This window comes from Scleropages formosus, chromosome 1 (genome assembly GCF_900964775.1).
Source record: "Scleropages formosus chromosome 1, fSclFor1.1, whole genome shotgun sequence".
In the NCBI taxonomy this organism is placed as follows: domain Eukaryota; kingdom Metazoa; phylum Chordata; class Actinopteri; order Osteoglossiformes; family Osteoglossidae; genus Scleropages; species Scleropages formosus.
In genome coordinates, this window is record NC_041806.1 from 15,640,304 (window position 1) to 15,658,764 (window position 18,461).

At 43.7% G+C, this 18,461-nt stretch overlaps 1 protein-coding gene across 1 annotated transcript in view; it reads right to left on the minus strand.

Annotated features, from left to right (window-relative positions):
* The window catches only part of itfg1 (integrin alpha FG-GAP repeat containing 1), an 88,518-nt gene that overhangs the window by 67,656 nt on the left and 2,401 nt on the right, over positions 1-18,461 (minus strand). Inside the window, exons 5-7 of the mRNA XM_018758157.1 lie at positions 18,340-18,417; positions 17,780-17,874; positions 3,558-3,604 (exon numbers count right to left, since the gene is read on the minus strand). Of these exons, the coding sequence (XP_018613673.1) occupies positions 3,558-3,604; positions 17,780-17,874; positions 18,340-18,417 (220 nt within the window). The remainder of the gene's footprint in view (positions 1-3,557; positions 3,605-17,779; positions 17,875-18,339; positions 18,418-18,461) is intronic.

Below are 18,461 nucleotides of genomic sequence, written 5' to 3' on the forward strand. Positions count from 1 at the left end.
CCCTCCACGTGTCAGTGTTCTGGCAGCTCTCCGAAAGAGAGACACACGCCCAACCTGTGTGTTTCTATCTGCTCTTTTACCAGTCACACTGTCATGAGTGGGAACGAACAACATGGTGCTGAAGAGCACCGGCAGCTCTTCCATCAGCAAGGCTGAAGCTGACGCTACTCTACCTCTGTTCTGTTAACTCCGTATGTGAGAGGCAGATCATGACTCTTAGCTGTTATTACGGATGTGCTGTGATGCCCGCCCTAAGTTCTACCAATCTGTTTCTTCTTCCACCATATTGCTCAGTTGCTCAGATCGATGCTCTGGACAGGATGCCAGTCGGCCAGGATAAGAGAAGCCTGCTGCGTCTCTGACCCACTAAGGGTGCTGGAAGTGAGGTGGGCTGGCTGGCTGGTCAGCAGCGCTGCCTGAAGCACTGAGTGGGTATCATTCCAAACCGCTATACTGTGGGTCACGTGCCAAAGACAGATGTACGACTCTCCCAACGTGCCTTAACCCCCACCTGCACAAAGGTGACCTCTGATCTTCTCCTCTCAACGTGCGAAATGTGGTTTCTGAAAAGGCAATCAGGATGCGCTCTGCACGCTGCCTTTTCATACCAGTGGCATGACGTGACCCCACCCCTTCCTGCTGCAGGCTCCGGAGTGACCCAACATGAGAGAGGGACAGTGATGGCAGAGCATGATTAACCTGGAGTGACAGACTGGAGGATAGTGGGGCGCCACTAGTACATTCGCTACATGGCCGGGACGGGTGGTTTTTTCTGCTCTGTTTAGAGCAGAGACAAACATAGATGAACACGTGTCCTTCGCAGAAAAGCCCGACGGTGCAGTAACATTGCTATTACTTCTGAACAAAATGACTTGCAAACACTGGCAGCTGGAACAGGGTTGGAAGAAAAACGGAATCCCCGTTTCCAGACCTCCTGCTTCCCACCGTATTCCCACCAAGCTGTGGAAATTCTTACAAATGTCTTCGCAAACTTTTTGTCATTGAAAAAGCAGGACAGTGCAGGCAACGCTCCTCGTTCGCACTACACGCTTTCTGACAGTCTGACAAACTGAAAAATTAGGCCATGAAGAATTAAATTTAAAGGGAGGAAGTTGAGGAGGAAAACTTTCCCCGTTTTCACTCCTTATCTTCCTCTCCCTTCTGGAAGGGCTTGGGGAGGGAGCGCAGACACTACGACGGCCCTGCCGACAGGCCCATTAGTGATTTATGGCGCCATGTTCTCTGGTGAAAACGTCGCTCTCGGCTCACCGGCCGCTCTTATTTATTGCTAAAATTAATCAGGCGGTCCGACAAAAGGTAAGCATCTTTTCGGCGGGAAAAAAAGAGCTACTTTATCAGCCTGCTCTCATTGAATCAAAGAGCACGAGGAGATCAATCACTGGCGCTTCATAAACAGACAGGGGAGAGGTGTTACCATGGAGACTTCCCACTGGTGGCCGGGTTCGAAAGCTGTTCAGAAAAACACGGCGGTTGTTGTGGAAGACAATTGCATGTTCTTGATGCCAGCGGCGTTGAGGTACAGGAGGCCCGACACTGGTCGGTTTGCTCCTAGCTGTCAAGTTCCTCGTTGTCCTGGTGACCACGTCTGACCGTTGCAATCTCAGCCCGTGAGTCGCCTGCCAGCACTGCACTGCATCGGTGCCTGGTTTCCTCAGCCTTTCAAATTTAATCAAATGCAAAACACCAGTTGCTGGCTTAATCAGGCCGAGATAATTCTCATGTGGGTTTAGTAAGAAAAAAGGAAATTAAAAGGAGGTGGCGAAACACAGAGTGTTGCAGAGCGTGACAAACAGCACATAGAGGAAAGGGCACCTAATGGGGCTGGAAACAGGGATTACCTGGGTTGATGTGAGGTAAAAAGGCCAGTCAATGGGAAGTGTGATATAGCATGGACATGGACAGCAGCTCCAGCCTGGGTATTTCCTTTCATTTGAAACAACCCCACATCCAATGGCTGGATATACAGTATTAATCACATAACTTACAAATAACTGCCCTCTTGCTCCTGAGACCAGGACTGACAACAGATCTACAGGATAACGTGTCCAACTGCCTATGAAACCATACTAGTATCATATGCTGTATAGTCTGTAACCATATATGTTACTGAACTGTTTCGCAGAATTTTTACTGTACCTTTTCTGTATTGATGTCATAGTAATACACACAACTGAAGGTCTCTGAGGTAAAGCACCTAAAAAAGGTATGGAAATCACCTTCTGGCTGAAATAAACAACAACAAAAACACTAAGGAGAAAAAGAGTTCAGTATAACAGCCAACATTACATCCAATAGAAGTATCTGTGGGCAATGCAGAACTGTTCTTGTGCTCACATTTCTGCCAAAACCTCTTTGGTTCCAGACTATTTAACGCATGAAATCTCTTACTCCTGTCAAACTGGCCACACCTGCTACTTGGTTCTTGACAAAAAGTCCTTCCCAGGTGTGGGTAACAGCTTAGGTGGTGAGTAGATGTGGCCAAAAAAACCACTTTGTTCTGAACTGAAAAACATAGCTCCTCTTAAATGATCAATGTAGCTTAACAACTACTACAAAAATTAAACTCAAAACATGAGCAAACATGACAAATGTCAAAGGCAACCATGTTTGCAGACCTCACAGCTCACACCTACACTTTGTACTGCTTTCAGAGGTGCTTGTTATATTCCAACTGCCAGAAAAGTGAATCCACTGAAAAATTAACTGATAGATGAAGAAGGCCTGTTGTAAGAAATAGCAAAGGAAATTATCAAAAAAAAAATTATACAGAAGGACCAAGAGTTAGGCAGCCAGTGGGGGAAAAAGGGGTGATGGAGCCCCCTTTCCTTGAGGATGTAAATGCAAGTTATGGAGGTCAAGCGGAGAGGAACCTGTTTTCATTTCCTGCTAAAAAGAGAAAGTGGCAAAAATGTTGGGATCACAGGTAGGCGGTCGAGAAAGAAAAAGGTCCTGACCCCTGAAGAGGTCAGGGTTTCCCCACTGACCCCAGCCACTCATTTTCTCTCTGGAGCTGAATGAAAGTTAACCAACAGGAAATATAGAGCTAAGCTCCCTATGTGTTGAACCGCACCTCCAACACTACATGGGAGCTGAGCCAAAAGACTTGTGTGCGGTTTAAGCTCACACACGGCCCCTCAGCTCGGGGATTAAGAGTACCTCGGGAATCTCCCTGAACAATTATCTCTGTTTTCATTTAATAGCTTTGCAGTTCTGGGAATGCCTAATTGATTTCCATTTTCCCTTCGCCCAAGTTTCACATGCTAAACAATATTTGAATATACACAAAAACAACTTCTAAAATACGCTAAGCACCACAGGGATACATATAAATATTAATTAAGTGCAATTGCTGCTCCCCAAACTACTTAAGGTGTGCTTGGACGTTTTCCAGACTTCCAAAAGAACTGAAGACCAGAAAAAAGAAAAACTTGAAAAATTGCTATAAACCAGAGATCTATAAACCAGTAGAATGTAATGATATCTCAGCTGGCTGTACGTGTTCTTTAAGGGTATACGAGGTGTAAAGGGGAGCATACCTGATTGATCCATGTCTCAAACCCGGTTTCCAGGGTAAGGAACAAATCTACAAAAAGAGAAAATGAAGAGAAGATTAACATGAGGGCCAACTGGCTGTTCGATCCTTTACCACATCTCATCTTTCATACAGCCAATGGTATAAAAGTCGGAAACAATATTCATGGGGATGTAAGAGGTTTGAACCTGGGACCCGCTGGTATGTCGCTCCTGCTTCACCATAAAGAAGGTTGGTTGTGTTTTCTGCTGTTTCACTCAGCTACAGAGCACATAGTGAGACTTGGCCAGCTCAAAAACCACACATTCAGAAAAAAATTCTGGAAAAAACCGAAAAGCATAAGCAGATTAACTCAAATTGAGCTTTTTAGCTTTTTGTTTAAGCCCCACAGTGAGAGATGAACTAGACGAACTCTGAGCTACGGAGAGTGTTTCAGAGGCATGGTACGCCTCAGCTTCAGCAGAGTAGGGAGAGCTCAGTTGTCGAAGCTGAAGCTTGGGGAAGTTGGGCAGCTGTGAACGAGAGCGGAGTCCCAACCCAAAACCACAACGTGAGGCACAGTCTGGTGGGTCCACCTCACCTAGCACACAGCAGCAAACACCAAAGGTATGGGGCACATGGCAAAGCTGTGGGTTCAAGGAAGTTGGATACTACATTCATGCCCCTTCCACTGTGCCCTGTTAATAGGAACTCAGACTCACATACATCTGTACAAAGGAGTATATAAACTACTCTTTTCCATCTACCAATATATCAGCAGTAACAACTTATCTGTTGTGGTCTTGATGCCCCAGAGCCAATCAGACAGAGAAGCAAAAGTAATGCAAATAAAAATATAGTAAAGTAAATGGACCAGGCAATGCTTGCGTTGCACATTCTTTCACTCTCTTGAGCCGCTGCAATTCCTCATGTCAGTGAAATGTAATGAAAAAATAAATAAGTAACATGCATAAGGTTAACTACCTCTGCTAAATAAAGGTCTGAATCATTTAGATAGAGTTGCATTGAAAGAATAAAGAAAGGTTCTCGTTTTTAATATCGTGTTTATATAATCTCAGCACTTCTAAAGATGTGGGTGAGACTTATTTCCTTAATTATGATTTTTTTTCTTGCTTTTTTCATTTACTTCTGGTTCTTAATTGATTTACTGTTCAATCACATATATTGTAATATCCTTATTTTTGCTATAGTAACAAAAGCATGACATTATCATGGCCACTCTGGATGTGATTTTTTTTTTTTTAATATAATGAGGTGCACATGGTGATCCATATGTACAATGACCATGCAAGGTTTAATTATATTGCCGGAAAAATCCCTCAACGGATGGCTACGTAACAGGGAGCAGTCACACTGGGGTGGGGAGGGCGGGGTAGATGCAAGGAGGACAAAATGGACAAAACTCGGAACAAGACATCTGGAAGTGTTGAAGAGTTGAAAGCAGATACTTGTAGAATTCATCTCAAATCTCTTTGGATTCCAGCAGTCTTTATCTCGCTAACAAGGAGCTCTTGTAACGGAAGCAAATGAGAGAGATAGACTCATATTAAATAAACACAAGATGCACTCAATTCAGTGTAGAAATCAAGTTAGGGTTTTGATGCTCAGAAAACCCAGGTATATACAGTACGAAAGTAAAGCAAAGATGGAAGAGAACACTCAGGCTTACAGAGAGTTATATTTTTTGCAAAAGGATAGATGCATTGCGGCAGGATGCCTTCATCAGTGTCATGGCTAATTAAAAAAATCAATCCAAAGCTTGAATGAGACAGGGTATAGCAGATGGAGACCTGGGGATACAAAAAAATAAGTCTGTGGATAGTTCTCTATGACACTAAATTCTGCCCTTGTTGGTCACACTGAAAGCAAATTAATAAATTTAAAAACAAGTGACTAGTTGAATACTGATTGTCTGATGTCCTTTCAGCATTTCTCAGGATCACACCATAAAACTCATACTGTATGCAATCTCAACCCTAGTACCGCCCATTTGTCCCACTTCTTTGGTGCCCCACTATCACCCATGATCCTCAGAGACCTCCCTCATGCCTGTTTCATATGTGGCCTGCTTTGCAACATGAAAATTTCAAATTAAACTCTAGCATTAAAACATAAGTGAGAAGGTTTAGATAAGACCCTAACACAGGCTGAGATTTCTGTCTCATTAAAGACGTATGTTAACACCAAGACCTTGGAGGAGTTCGACGAAATCACAGCAAAAAGATGATGTTTATAATATCCCTTAGTGCACTGAGTTGCTCTCTGTTTGTTTTTTTGAGTTCTTCACCAGAACCCACATCGAGATTGCGGTACAAGCAGTGAAGGTAAAGTTAACTGATGTGAAGATTTCTCATGGTCAAAGTGCTTGGTGAACCTCGCTGCTTTGTGACAACGGCCCCTGCAAAGGCTTCGTGACTGGAAACCAGCTCGCTCCCAAAGAATGTCAAAATCAACTCAGTATTTAAAGTAGACACTGCTGAGAGAGCAAAGCCACTAAACTGATAATAGCACACTATAATAAACCACTTTCAGATGACTGCTATCTAGGTGAGAAACCGCATTCATCACACAAAACCTGCCACGCAACCTCAGTACACCACCCTAGCGGCAGAAGAATGGTGCCAGAAGCGATCTAGGTCAACAGGACCAGTGTGGGACCGCGTGTCCAACTGTTCCTCGGCTCCTTCACAATTAATTCTAATGAGGAAACGGGAGTGAAATTCGGCTGGTGGCATCAGCCCCTGCGTGGGGAACACTAGGCTATGGGATGTGGCAGCTTTCCTCCATAACCTGCTGTGTAGGTGCCTGGAGATGAGGAAAGGGGTGGGGTCATGAGGATAAACTTCTCCAACTGCCTCAGATGACAGACATCAGCTTTCCTTCGAAATCAATATCATTTGACGACAGCTGGTAGTGTAATGGTTAAAGCTGCTGCCTTTTTGACACAAAGGTCGCAGGTTCAATTCCCACCTTCAGCTATAGTACCCTTGAGCAAGGTACCCTAAAAATTGGTTCAGTAAAATTCCCCCACTGTATAAATGGGTAAATAATTGTAAGTAGCTTAACATTATATGTTGCTTTAAAGAAAAGTGTTAGCTAAATTAATATATGTAATGTAAATGTGAGCAAACAGCACAAAAGCAGGCCCTTATGTTCATGACCACTTCCTTAACTATGGAACCTCCTTCCAGAAATCAACTCCCAAACCAAGCGGGGAAGTGGTAATGTTCAGGAGGCTAAACGCAAGCCAAATCAAGGTTGGGGGATTTTGGTAGTTGTCTCCTGACAACACCCATCCCACCTGCAGACTCAACTCCACTGCCTTCCCATCAATCCCTGGACTTGGCAAGGGATCTTCAAGGTTCAGCAGATCCATAAGACTTCAGAGCCCAACCTTATTTATTCATCAGTCCATTCCCATTTCACATGTTATTTTAAGGTGCTGAATCCCCCTGCTAAAAGGTGAGTGCAAGGCTGCTGCATTAAACAAGAATTTCTTACATTATATTTTTTTGGCTGGACTCTGGGCAATTGCATAATCTGATCATTATTAAATTGAAACCAGGACAGTAATAAATATTCCTTATTCTGAGCCAAACATTGAGGGAAATATTTTAATTTCATTAAAATATAGTTTATATTGAAAAATTAAGGTTATGATATAACATTGGCAAAGTCTAAATACAACATCTGTGGGCTGCAGGATGTACTGAACATGCCGGTGACCTCAGCCAGGCCACTCTCCTGCTCACTCACTCACACACACACACACACTAGCTTTGACGCAACAGCAAACTGATAACTCTAAGGGAATTTCATTCCTCCCAAACGTTTTGCAAAAGACTGATTCATTACTGGGATCGACTCAAAACTAGCAGTAAGTGCTAAGGGCTTGAAAATAACAAGTGAAGCTGCGCAATGGCAGCAGCTTCTTAATGGACTAATGGACTAGTTGCTCACAGGACATGCGACTGTCTTCAGCCCCCATCAGTGGACAAATACCATTCGCTTATGTGTTCAGCCACTTTTTGTTTAAAAATAACTGTGCTAATAACAACACAAGACAAACTTTTTTTTTTTTTTTAAAGCAGTGCCTGTTTATCTTTCAGTTTATCAGTTGCATCGCTGTTGCATACCATCTTCCAGCTAATGCTGTGCCGACACTTCAGGGGAGTTAAACTTAAAACCTCCCTGTCAATCAATACCGAAGCCAATGATGAGCAGCTGGTAATTATTCACCATGTGTCTTACTCCCATGAGCCTCTTTGTGAGCAGTTGCATCCACAGCGACTGTAATTCAGTCACTTGACTGCAGAGGAAGAAAATTTTAAAATTTACATCTCTCTCAAGAAGATTTCTTTATGGACTAGAAGACCTGCTCCTGGATACTTGCAAACATCCATCATGGGGTGCTTGTCCAACCACCAGATGAAGTACTCTTAAAAGGACTTAAACCCAAAACCCTACTGAAACAGTGTAAATGAGGTACAGTAACTGGTGTCACAGCACAAAAGTGGAGCAGCATCACTAGGCTCATGCACAGATTTCCTTTTTCAGAAGATTACTAATCCCTTGAGACCCTGACCTCTACCCCTACCTCCTTGATTCACACAGATTGCTCCAGGATGAGGAAACACAGACAAACCTTGAAATCCTCTTCCCAGAGAGTGTATTAGTGCCCACTGAAGCGTGGAGCTTCAGGGTTCAACCATCACCCGTCCCATTTCATCACTTCTTCCACCACTGGCCAAGAGCCTTGCAACCTCCATTCCCGTGTTCACCTCCCTAAGTGCCCAATGACTCTGGAAAGGCTCATTTGTTAGGCAGTTAGCCTGCCAGCAGACCATAACTCATGGACCCAGACAGCCTGGGTCACAGGGAATAAAACCAATGCATTTCCACCATCAACCCACCCCCTCTGCTGAAACAGGGGCAGTAGAATCCAAACTGAGAAAGTCCAAATTGGATTTTATGGAGGGAGCCGAAGTTCAAAGGTCAGGTGTTCAATTTTATCTACTGGACTGCTACTGTCTCAAATCAGGGGTTAGAGAGAGGAAGGGTAGAGAAAGAGTAACGGTAATGAGGAAAACCGGACAGCTACAGCATACAGCTGGAGACGAGGGCATCTGCAGTGCGTGAATGTATGTGTGTATAAAAAAAAGGCTGATGTTTCTCTGCCATCTCTTCTACAGTGATCAATTGCTTTTTCCCTCCTGCTCTCTTCCCTGGACCTCTTGAAAATGTGTTATGGAGTTGTGGCATTGTGGGACAGCAAAGAGCGTGTCCTTAACCAGAAACAGCATGTTGAGCCACAGAGGAAGTGTCACTGGCTGGAAAATAGGTGGTGACGTGGACCAGAATTCTTCACATCACTCATTCACCTGGTGAAAAGGTTAAAGGGTATACAAATTCTGCCTCCACTCACAATACTATTGTTTGATAAAACTTCTTTGGAGGAAAGTGTTAAGTGTTAAGTATGTACACTAAGCTATTACGTAATATATATAGCACAGTAATTGTTACTCTTTCAGTTCAGTGTCTTTTTTTTATCAAACTTTGTTCAGCAGGAGAAGGGAATCAAACTCTGCACCTTCCAGTGAAAGGAAATAGTTTCAAACACATGCCACCTGCTCTCCCTACTACTCACTTCAAACTCCAACATGCCTTGTGGTCGAGCTCTCCGACAGTTATGCTAACATCTGTCTGTTGTTGCTGTATCTGCTGTAGGGCCAACTATGGGACAATCTGCGGTCGCCATGTTATGAGGTATTGGTTCATTGGTCACCAGCTTGAGATGCAGTCAGCTCAGGGGGTCACTGAAGCATGCTAACCCAATTTAAAGCAGCATATGGAGACCACTGGCGCACTGTTCCTACCCTTTGCCTCTCCTTCATCATCCTGTTGCCCTCCATGCCAGATAACACAGCCTAAGCGGGCACAGTCGTCACTGCACCAAGGGCCACGTGAGCACTGTCACACCATGAAGGCTGAGTGCCACATACAGTCCATGTCACGTTGTGGAGTTACTGAACTTAACAAATGATGATTATAGACAACAACAAGAGAATCAACATGAATAATGTTATGAAAATGAAGGCAACCAGATTAGTGGTGAAGTAGATGGATTCTCATTACTACGGTGTTCATCCAACCCTCGGTCATGTTTCTCATATCACCTCTGTACAAACATCTTCACAGCCACATCAGCACAATCAAGAATGGGGAGACAAGCCTCTATGATATTCACCAGCGTGTACTGTGCATCGTCTGTTTAAGGAGCACCTGTGTGAAGTGTTTAGACTGTGTGCACTTCTCTAGGTGTGGAAAAACCTGCACAGGTGTGATAAACTGTCAAAGCATTCCTCCGACTGCTGTGAAAACTAATCATGATCATGCAAAGACAGAAGAGATACCGTAACAGACTCACTCACTCGTCAACCCAAAGCTCTGTTGCTCAATGGACATCCATTTCAGTCACTCTTTGTTAACTGCTGTTATTAATTATGAAACAAGGAGGGCGGCGCTGTACTAACACACAGTGCTTCTCATTAGTCTGGGGCAGCTGGTAGTGTAGTGGTTAGAGCTGCTGCCTTTGGACTCAAACCCACCCTCCAGCTGTAATACCGTTGAGCAAGGTATTTAACTTAAATTGCTGCAGTAAAATTACCCAGCTGTATCGGCAGGTAAATAATTGCAAGTAACTTAACACTAAGTCACTTTAGAGAAACGTATGAGCTAAATAAGTAAATACAAAAATGTCCTTATGAGATGAAGCATCTGCACTGCACTTCCCATCATGCCTCGCACTGGAGGCCACGCATCCGCCCTCAGCGGCACCATGGCTCCAGGAGCCAAAGATTATCCGTCACCTACTAATCCTGTTCACATATATTTTATGTAACATTTCATAATTTAAATCTGTTCTTACTATTTCATGCCAGCAAAATGTTTACCAGCCACAGTGCTGCACGCTCCTCCATTATTCACACTTACACACAGCTCACCATGCTGTCAGGTCAGCAGGCAAATGAAGAGAACAGAACCTATTAGTGAAAGCAGAGGAGAACAGTTTCCATCAAATTCTCAGGAGCACATTCACACACCCCCATTAGCGGTAAAGTAAAGCGGAGTCCGATAGCTCCAGGGTCTCTCTGGAATATCTAAGAAACGTGTGTACAACTGGACTCTAGCCGGGCAGTTCTGCTGTGTCGATAAGGATTGCTCACAACCGCGTCTCAAACGAGAGTTCGCACTGGACCCGAGTGAGGACATGTTTAAATTCCTTTACACACACAGTTGTGATAAGTGGACATGTTGAGGCCCACAAAGAAGTGACTCCCACACTTTAGATCTTTACTACATTAAGACCATCAAGTATTTGTCATCAGGGTCAGAGGAACACATTCAAAATTAACAAAAGGAAAACTGAAGCGATATATCCCTTCATTCCTTGGCTAGGACAATCTATGATTAGTGATGAACCATAGCCATTTGAGTTCGTGTGTGCACGTGAGGCTACCCAATGACAGGCTGCTGTCTCATCCAGGGGCGATTCCAGAATTTTTTAAATGAGGTAGCACGGGGAGGGCCACATTTCACAAAGCCCCAAACTTCAGTGTTTAGCACTTTATTGTAGCCTCTTTAGGAAAAGCGATTGTGCCTTTAATCTTTAAAACAACGGGAAGAACCGATAAAGTAATATTTGTCTATTTTTTATTTATCTGGTGATGCACTACTGCTGAATAACATGGGAAAGTCACTGCTATTCACTAGTGTGTTATAGTTACGCTAGCTAAACTAACTAGCTACGTAATATTATAATGGGACTCTTGGGAGCTTTCGAAGCCGTTTTACCCACGAAGGTCGTCTTTACTAGGGCAGTCGAGGCTTCAATAGCCTTCTGCCGTCAGTTGGCTACATCACTCACTACTGTCACTTATCTGGAGTTCACCTCTGCATATTATTGCAGGAAAGAATGACAACACCCCAGTCCACATATTTCAAAAAATTGAGTGTGTTCATACCATGAACAGAGACGTGGTCTATGGTCGAGTCATCTCTCTCCTCCTGCTTGAAAAACATGGTTCTGTGATTCCGCCTCGCAAATCAAGCAGCAATTGACAGCGCTCTGATCCAATAGTGTTGAGCACTGTCAGATTGACAGTACTGTAGCCCAATGGCACTGGGGGGCCAATCATATCTCCTGGGGGCGTTAGACATGCCCCTGGTCCCATCTGGAGTGCAGTGCCAGCCATGACTCTATACTAAAACAGGCAGTTTTGAACAGGCAGTGAGTGAGTTGAGAAACACACAGCTTCTGCACATAACAAGCAAATAAACAGTTAACTGAACACATTATTGGTCACATGTTGGACCTGACATGCTGAATGTTCATTCAGACACAGTGAACACAGCAGAGCAAGATGAGAGTAATTGGGTAACTTTATTAATGCACCGTCACACACACACGGTGCCCTGTAGGGGGAAGTGCCATGGAGTCAATCTCACCTCACAGTGACCACCTGTGTTATGTTCACTGTACGAGACGGTACGGAAGTGGTTCACTACTGGTGTCTTCTGCACGTCTTCATGTTGCAAACTCTCCACGTACTGAGCTGGATTCAAACCTATGGCTGTATGTACTCATGGCTCTGTGAGACACCAGTGTTACCTGCTGCACCACTGAACACTTAAGAAAGCAGCAGCTGACTCCAGGTGCCTAGAGGCTGAGCGACATCCTCTTGCGTAGCCCCCACTCCAGAGTTAATCCCTTAATGAACTCCCGCTCCTGTAACCGTTTCATACAGAAGATCTGTTTGCCCAACGTTACTCCAACTATTTACTTGTCTTTTTAAGAGGGGGAAAAAAAGGTTGCCTAATTGGTACCTGCAGGGAGCGCCTCGATGCTAAGTTGCTTAGCAACAGACCACACTACAGTTTCAATATCCAAGTGCATATTTGTGTGTAATGACTTACCCAATTATTTGGAATTACTACCTTTTATAAAACAAATTACTTCAGCCTGGACTTTGCAGGACCATTACGAAGATGTGGAAAAAGACAGGCTCCAGAGAGATCCCATACTGGTGAAAATTCCACATTGCGCTATGGGCAATTTTCTGAGAGGGAAAGGTGCCCAGCTCATTTGCATGTTAAACATTGACTGGTGCGCGAAAGGTTTGTTATTTTGGCTTTGCGAGCTGGACTCCTTAATGTGCGGATTAATCTGTCAGACGGACGAAGTGGAGTTTATTTGTTTGTGAGAGCTTCCAGTAATTCCTTATGGCCCTTCCTAACAAAGGGGAGCGTGACTCGGTCAGGTATGAAGCGCCCACCCATAAATCTTGAGTGGGACGTCACATGGGAGACAGGTACTTCCTATTTCACTGATACAGAAGGTGAGAGGGGACGGACTCATTTAGAGCGGAAATGAGGCCCTGACACCGGACACAAAGCAATTTCAGAGTCTTCGACGGCAGTCGCGAAGAGCACGGCGCCAAACGGGGGGCCTTTTGACACAACAAGGGGCAGCCGATGAGGTTGTGAACGCCACGCACGGAATCACTCTCTATGCAGTGCTTTTTCTAGCAACGACACACTGTTCCTGGAACACGAGAGGAGGTTCACTGGAGCCCGCAGCACTCAGGTGCAGAAAAAGGGTACTCATTTTAGGTGTGATTTCCGGGAGAGAAACCGCAATTCTACCCACACACACACACACACACACACACACACACACAGTTTGAAACTTGTCCCAAGCAGGGTTGCGGCGAACCGGAGCCTAACCTGGCAACACAGGGTGCAAGGCTGGGGGGGGGGGACACACACCCAGGATGGGACGCCAGTCCGTCGCAGGGCACCCCGAGCGGGACTTGAACCCCAGACCCACCAGAGAGCAGGACTCGGTCAAACCCGCCACGCCCCCTCCGCAATTCTACCCTTGAACATTATATTTACCTTGGGGCAACAGCTGGTGTTGTGGTTAGAGCCACTGCTTTTGGAATCACAGGATGAAGGTATGAATTCCACCTCCTGCTGTAGTATTCTTTATCAAAGTACCTCCCCTGAATTGATACAATAAAAATTACCCTGCTGTGTAAACATTGTAAGTTGCTTTGCCTCAAGTGTCAGACAAATGAACAAATCAGTAACATTTATCTGACAGTTTTCTCCAAGGTTACTCAGAATGTGAGGTGCGTACACTAAAGCCACTTACACTGATTTACTAATTTATACAGCAGGATAAATTGTACTTTACCCATTCAGATTAAATACCACAACTGAGGGTACTACAGCAGGAGCTAAGATTCAGACCTGTACCCTTTCATCAAAAGGCAACAGCTCTAACCACTACCCTACCTGGTGCCTCTTTGGTACCTATTCACACCTCCAACCCACTTTCTTTAATGAGAAAAACAAGCAACTAGTTTACTATTTAATACACAAATGTGTGGACACTAACAAGCAGTGATACCCTTGAAAGAGAGAAGGTTGTAGGCAGAGCACACACTTTATCTGCCAGAACTGGAGCACAATGAGACCCGACACCTCCCTGTCATTATTTATTGGCCACTACTGGATGCTAATAACCTTGGCCCTGAAGGTGTGACTGGAAAGCCACTGAAGATAGCACTGTGGTATGAGGAGTTATGTGAAGAGGACCAAACGTCACACTCAAACAAGCACCAGTATCCCGGACGATGGGGGGGGCGTGTCTTGCAAAGGAAACAAACTCCAACTGGTCCTGTGGTCACTGCCCCTACCCCAATGCCTGCTACCTTGTGCCAGCCCGCTCTGATTGCTTGGCGCTGCTAATCCTCAGTTCAGCAGCTGCAGAGATTTAGAGCGCGCTTCCCTTCACTGCTGCCAATCAGCGAGTGTCCTGCTGCCATCCACAGCGATAGGACGCTGTCCAGATGGTTCCGGAAACCAGGACTCAGGCTGGAGCAGGCTACGTCCAGGTGGGCACCAGTCTGCGTTTCTCTGGCGATAAAACTTTGAGGGCTGTACAAAAACAGGATGCCTCCACAGGTCAGGAATCACGCAGCAGCATCATACTGTGTAATGGCCAGTGTAAGTTGGTGAAAGTCGCTGAAAACTTCCAGGTCACAACTGAAAGGGTGATTTGACTCAGTTAGAAACTGCTGAAAAACACTTAAAATCAAGTTTTGGCCATAAACAACATTCTACAAAATGCCCCTTTTTTCCCGGAAATTACTCCAACCATTGAACAAATAAGCGGAATACCCATGAGCCACGATGGGACTGTCAAACAGCCACACTCCCCCAGGAAACTACACAAAGGCCACAAATCAGCTCCTCCCGTTGTGTTGTCCCACACACCTGCCTGCTTAAGCAACTGTACGCTGCTCATTGTATGAATTTTAATGTACAAATTTATAACCAGGAGAGGATGGTGTGTGGGAGTAAAATCAACACTTCACCAGCAGCTTAATAATTAATAAGCAGCCCAGTTAAACACACCGCCCTGTAAGCACACAGCCGGATTACACCCAGGTTGCACATGGAGACGTCTGCAGCACCTCCTTATTCCAAGGACTTTCAAAAAAAGCTGAAAGGTGGAGTTTAGCACTGGGGAGCAGAGAAACACTATAGGAGACAAGTCCCGAGGATGAAATGGATTTATTCATTCACTGGTTAAGAAAATAGGAAATAATCAGTGAGGCTGAAAATTGTGGAATTACAAAGGAGTGGTGAGGGTGTGTATACACACAATGATGGTCAGACTCGTTGTGTCCTCCCGCCACAATGCTGAACATTTATAGTTAATCAGGTTTTTAAGGCACACTTCCTTAATTTTGGACTGGGACACATGATGTGTATTTCATTCCCATCGGTCTCTTAATTAGATTTGACTGGGTCATTACCCAACACTGATCCAGAGGCCACATCTATTAACAATTACAAGCAATTGCATCTGAACGAAAACTGTAACATGTTATCGCTAATAAAAAGTGCTAATATGTTCTTGATTTGATTTAACCTCTTTCATTTGTTTCCCAAGACACAGTGCAAAGTAGCAGGTAACTTAAGATTAATCAATCACTTGCTTCCAAAATTATTCAAGGTCTAGGTGCTGTTTCCAGATGATTAATCATGAAAAATTCGTTATTTAAATTTTAAATCCCATTATTTATTTTACATTTTACATTGGACGTTCACAAACAGCACCAAAATATCTAACATCCAATTTGGTCGAAACAGATTATAATGTCGAACTGCTGTCGGAATTCAATCAGCAGTTTAATCAAGCCTAATTAATGAAGAGCTCAGCTGCATATACAATGGAGCCCAGGGGAAGACAGTGATTACCATGGTTTTCAATTCAATCTATTGATGTGTTGTGCTTTTATTTTTATCGGTCATATGCTCTTCATGCGTCAGAGAGAGACCAACGATGGACTGCCATGATGGATGCACTGATGGTAAGATCTAATGCTCAACAAGTCTAAGCATCAAACTATACACTGTGACGCTGCAACTGACTTCCACCTGTCATCTGCAGAGGACATTTCACTATTAACTGTTGAGCAGAACTTCTTCAGATGATTCCTCTACTTGTCCCTTCTAGGTAAGATTCTAGGTCTACCTCAGCCCCCAACTACTCCACTAAATTCCTTATTTCACTAATCAACCTAATTTGAGTTTCTCCCTCGTTATGAAGCTGGTCAGGAGGGCGAATTGAGGTAGAAAACTGCACAGAGTTCCACCAGGATTAGGAGACCCTGACATTAAACTGCAATGCACCAAGGAGCAAGACACTAACTTCACCACTCACTCCTACAGGTAGCACTGTTCAGGGAAGCAACCTGAAGACAGAACAATTAAGAAAACGTGACTTATATCCACGACATGCGACTTGGCATTGATTTGTCACTCTGAAGGAACTGGCAGATCGCATAACAATGTTTAATTCAAGCACAGGTCAGTGAGACCAGAGAAAGCACCACACACAATTGCCAGTGCCACCCGTTGGACGGTGTGAAGGCACCTTCGATTATCTAATGCACGTCCCCAGTGAAGAAAATGCCTCCTATGTTACATATATCATTCAGCGATTAACACTACTGGCTACTCACATATTTGCCAGTATTCATGGAGCTAAATTATGCTTTATTTAATTTGTGACGATATCAAGTTTAACCTTGACGTTGTTTCCTAACCTTAACCCTATCATCAAACTGACCCATACAAAGGTTTTACCTATCATAAATAAGGTTTCTTTCAGCTGATTGTCATAAGGCCATGACAACCACCACATCAGGTGTCTGTACACATTAAAAATGATCACCAGTTTCACCGAATGAAATCATTTCGGTCAAATGAGGTCTGTACACCATAAATTCCACAAAGAACTGCAGAGACTTCTGATAAAGACCAGAAATTAAGTTTGTTAAAAGGTGTACCAACATTAGGTAATAATCTATTTTTTATCTTTACTCATAATGGCCCACGACATTTTGAAATGGAACACCAAAAATAAAAAGCTGTCTCAAACACAAATTAAGGATTAAAAACTTTACATATATACTTAAAAAAAAAAAAAAAAAAAAAAATTCACACAATAATATTATTTGTCCTTTTAAACCATACGTATTTTTACTGGGGCAATATATGGTAAATGACTGGATCAAGGATACCAGAGCAGTAGTACATATGTAAACTGGGATCTTTCAAGTTGTACTGCAGTGGTTCTAAATACTACATTCTACTAATTTCCCTGGTGCCCTAGAACGCAACAATGCAACGCCATCTACATTCCACCCAAATGTTGCCATCTAATGAAACAGTTTTAATTTTTCCCACAATGTAACTACCTCCTACAATCAAAGATCACCTTAGCAGATCCCACTATCACTGATCAACCCTGACATTAGGGAAACATGGAAGAGAGCAGACAGCAGGAACAGCAACACAATGCAGCAACACAATAAGTCTGACACCAAACCCTTTAGGGGGTGCTGTGCAAGGAGAATGATCACAGCTGTAACTACTCAATCAGAGGTAGAATGCAAAATCCTTCATATTCATTCTCTGAGACCAAAAAATACAGGATCTGTTCTTATTGAAAAACATAAAACCTTTGGTACATCAATAACAATAATAGAGAATTTCAGTATAACGTCAGCTCAAAGCAGCTCTTGCGACCAAGTCAAAGGAACACAAGCTCCTAATTAAAACAGTGAAGTATAAGAGTTTCCTTACCTGCAGTGAAGTCTTTGTTGAGATCAATGAAGGCATGGGAATGGGGAATGCGCATCTTGGGGATGGACTCCAGAACGCTCTGCCACACAACATTCCTAAACCAAGACCATTGCGTTTTTTTTTCCCCAACTACTATGTACACCAAGCAAAATATACATTCACAGGCTTAAACAGGTGTGGGAAAATGTATACCAATAACAAGACTCCATGACAACTGATCCTTTTGACAACATGCATGTCACTATTTCAGAATCAAAAAATTTCCGCTGCTTTTATCTTATAATAAACACACTTGCAGGCCAGTGTGCAGGGCTTTCTACAAATTTAAAGCAACTTCTAGACTCAGTCACTGTGCAACTGCCACTAATCTGACCTTCTCTACCAGACAAACAGTACCCAATGTAATGGAGAGTTAGCATTCAAAAAAAAAAAAAAAATCACACTTACAGCAGCCTGGAAAAAGGTTATTTGGAAATCATACGTCATTGCATTGTCGTCAAACGGTAATGAACTCTTTCTCTCTCTAGAGATTGGTGCAACTCTTCAGAAGGGCACCTTACCTTCCCTTAAGATAGCACACTTGTGGGGGAGACACTGAAGTGGTACCAAAAATGTCAGGAATCATATCGCCATCGAAGCTGAGTGGACACAAGGGAGACAGCCATTCAGACAGCATTATCAT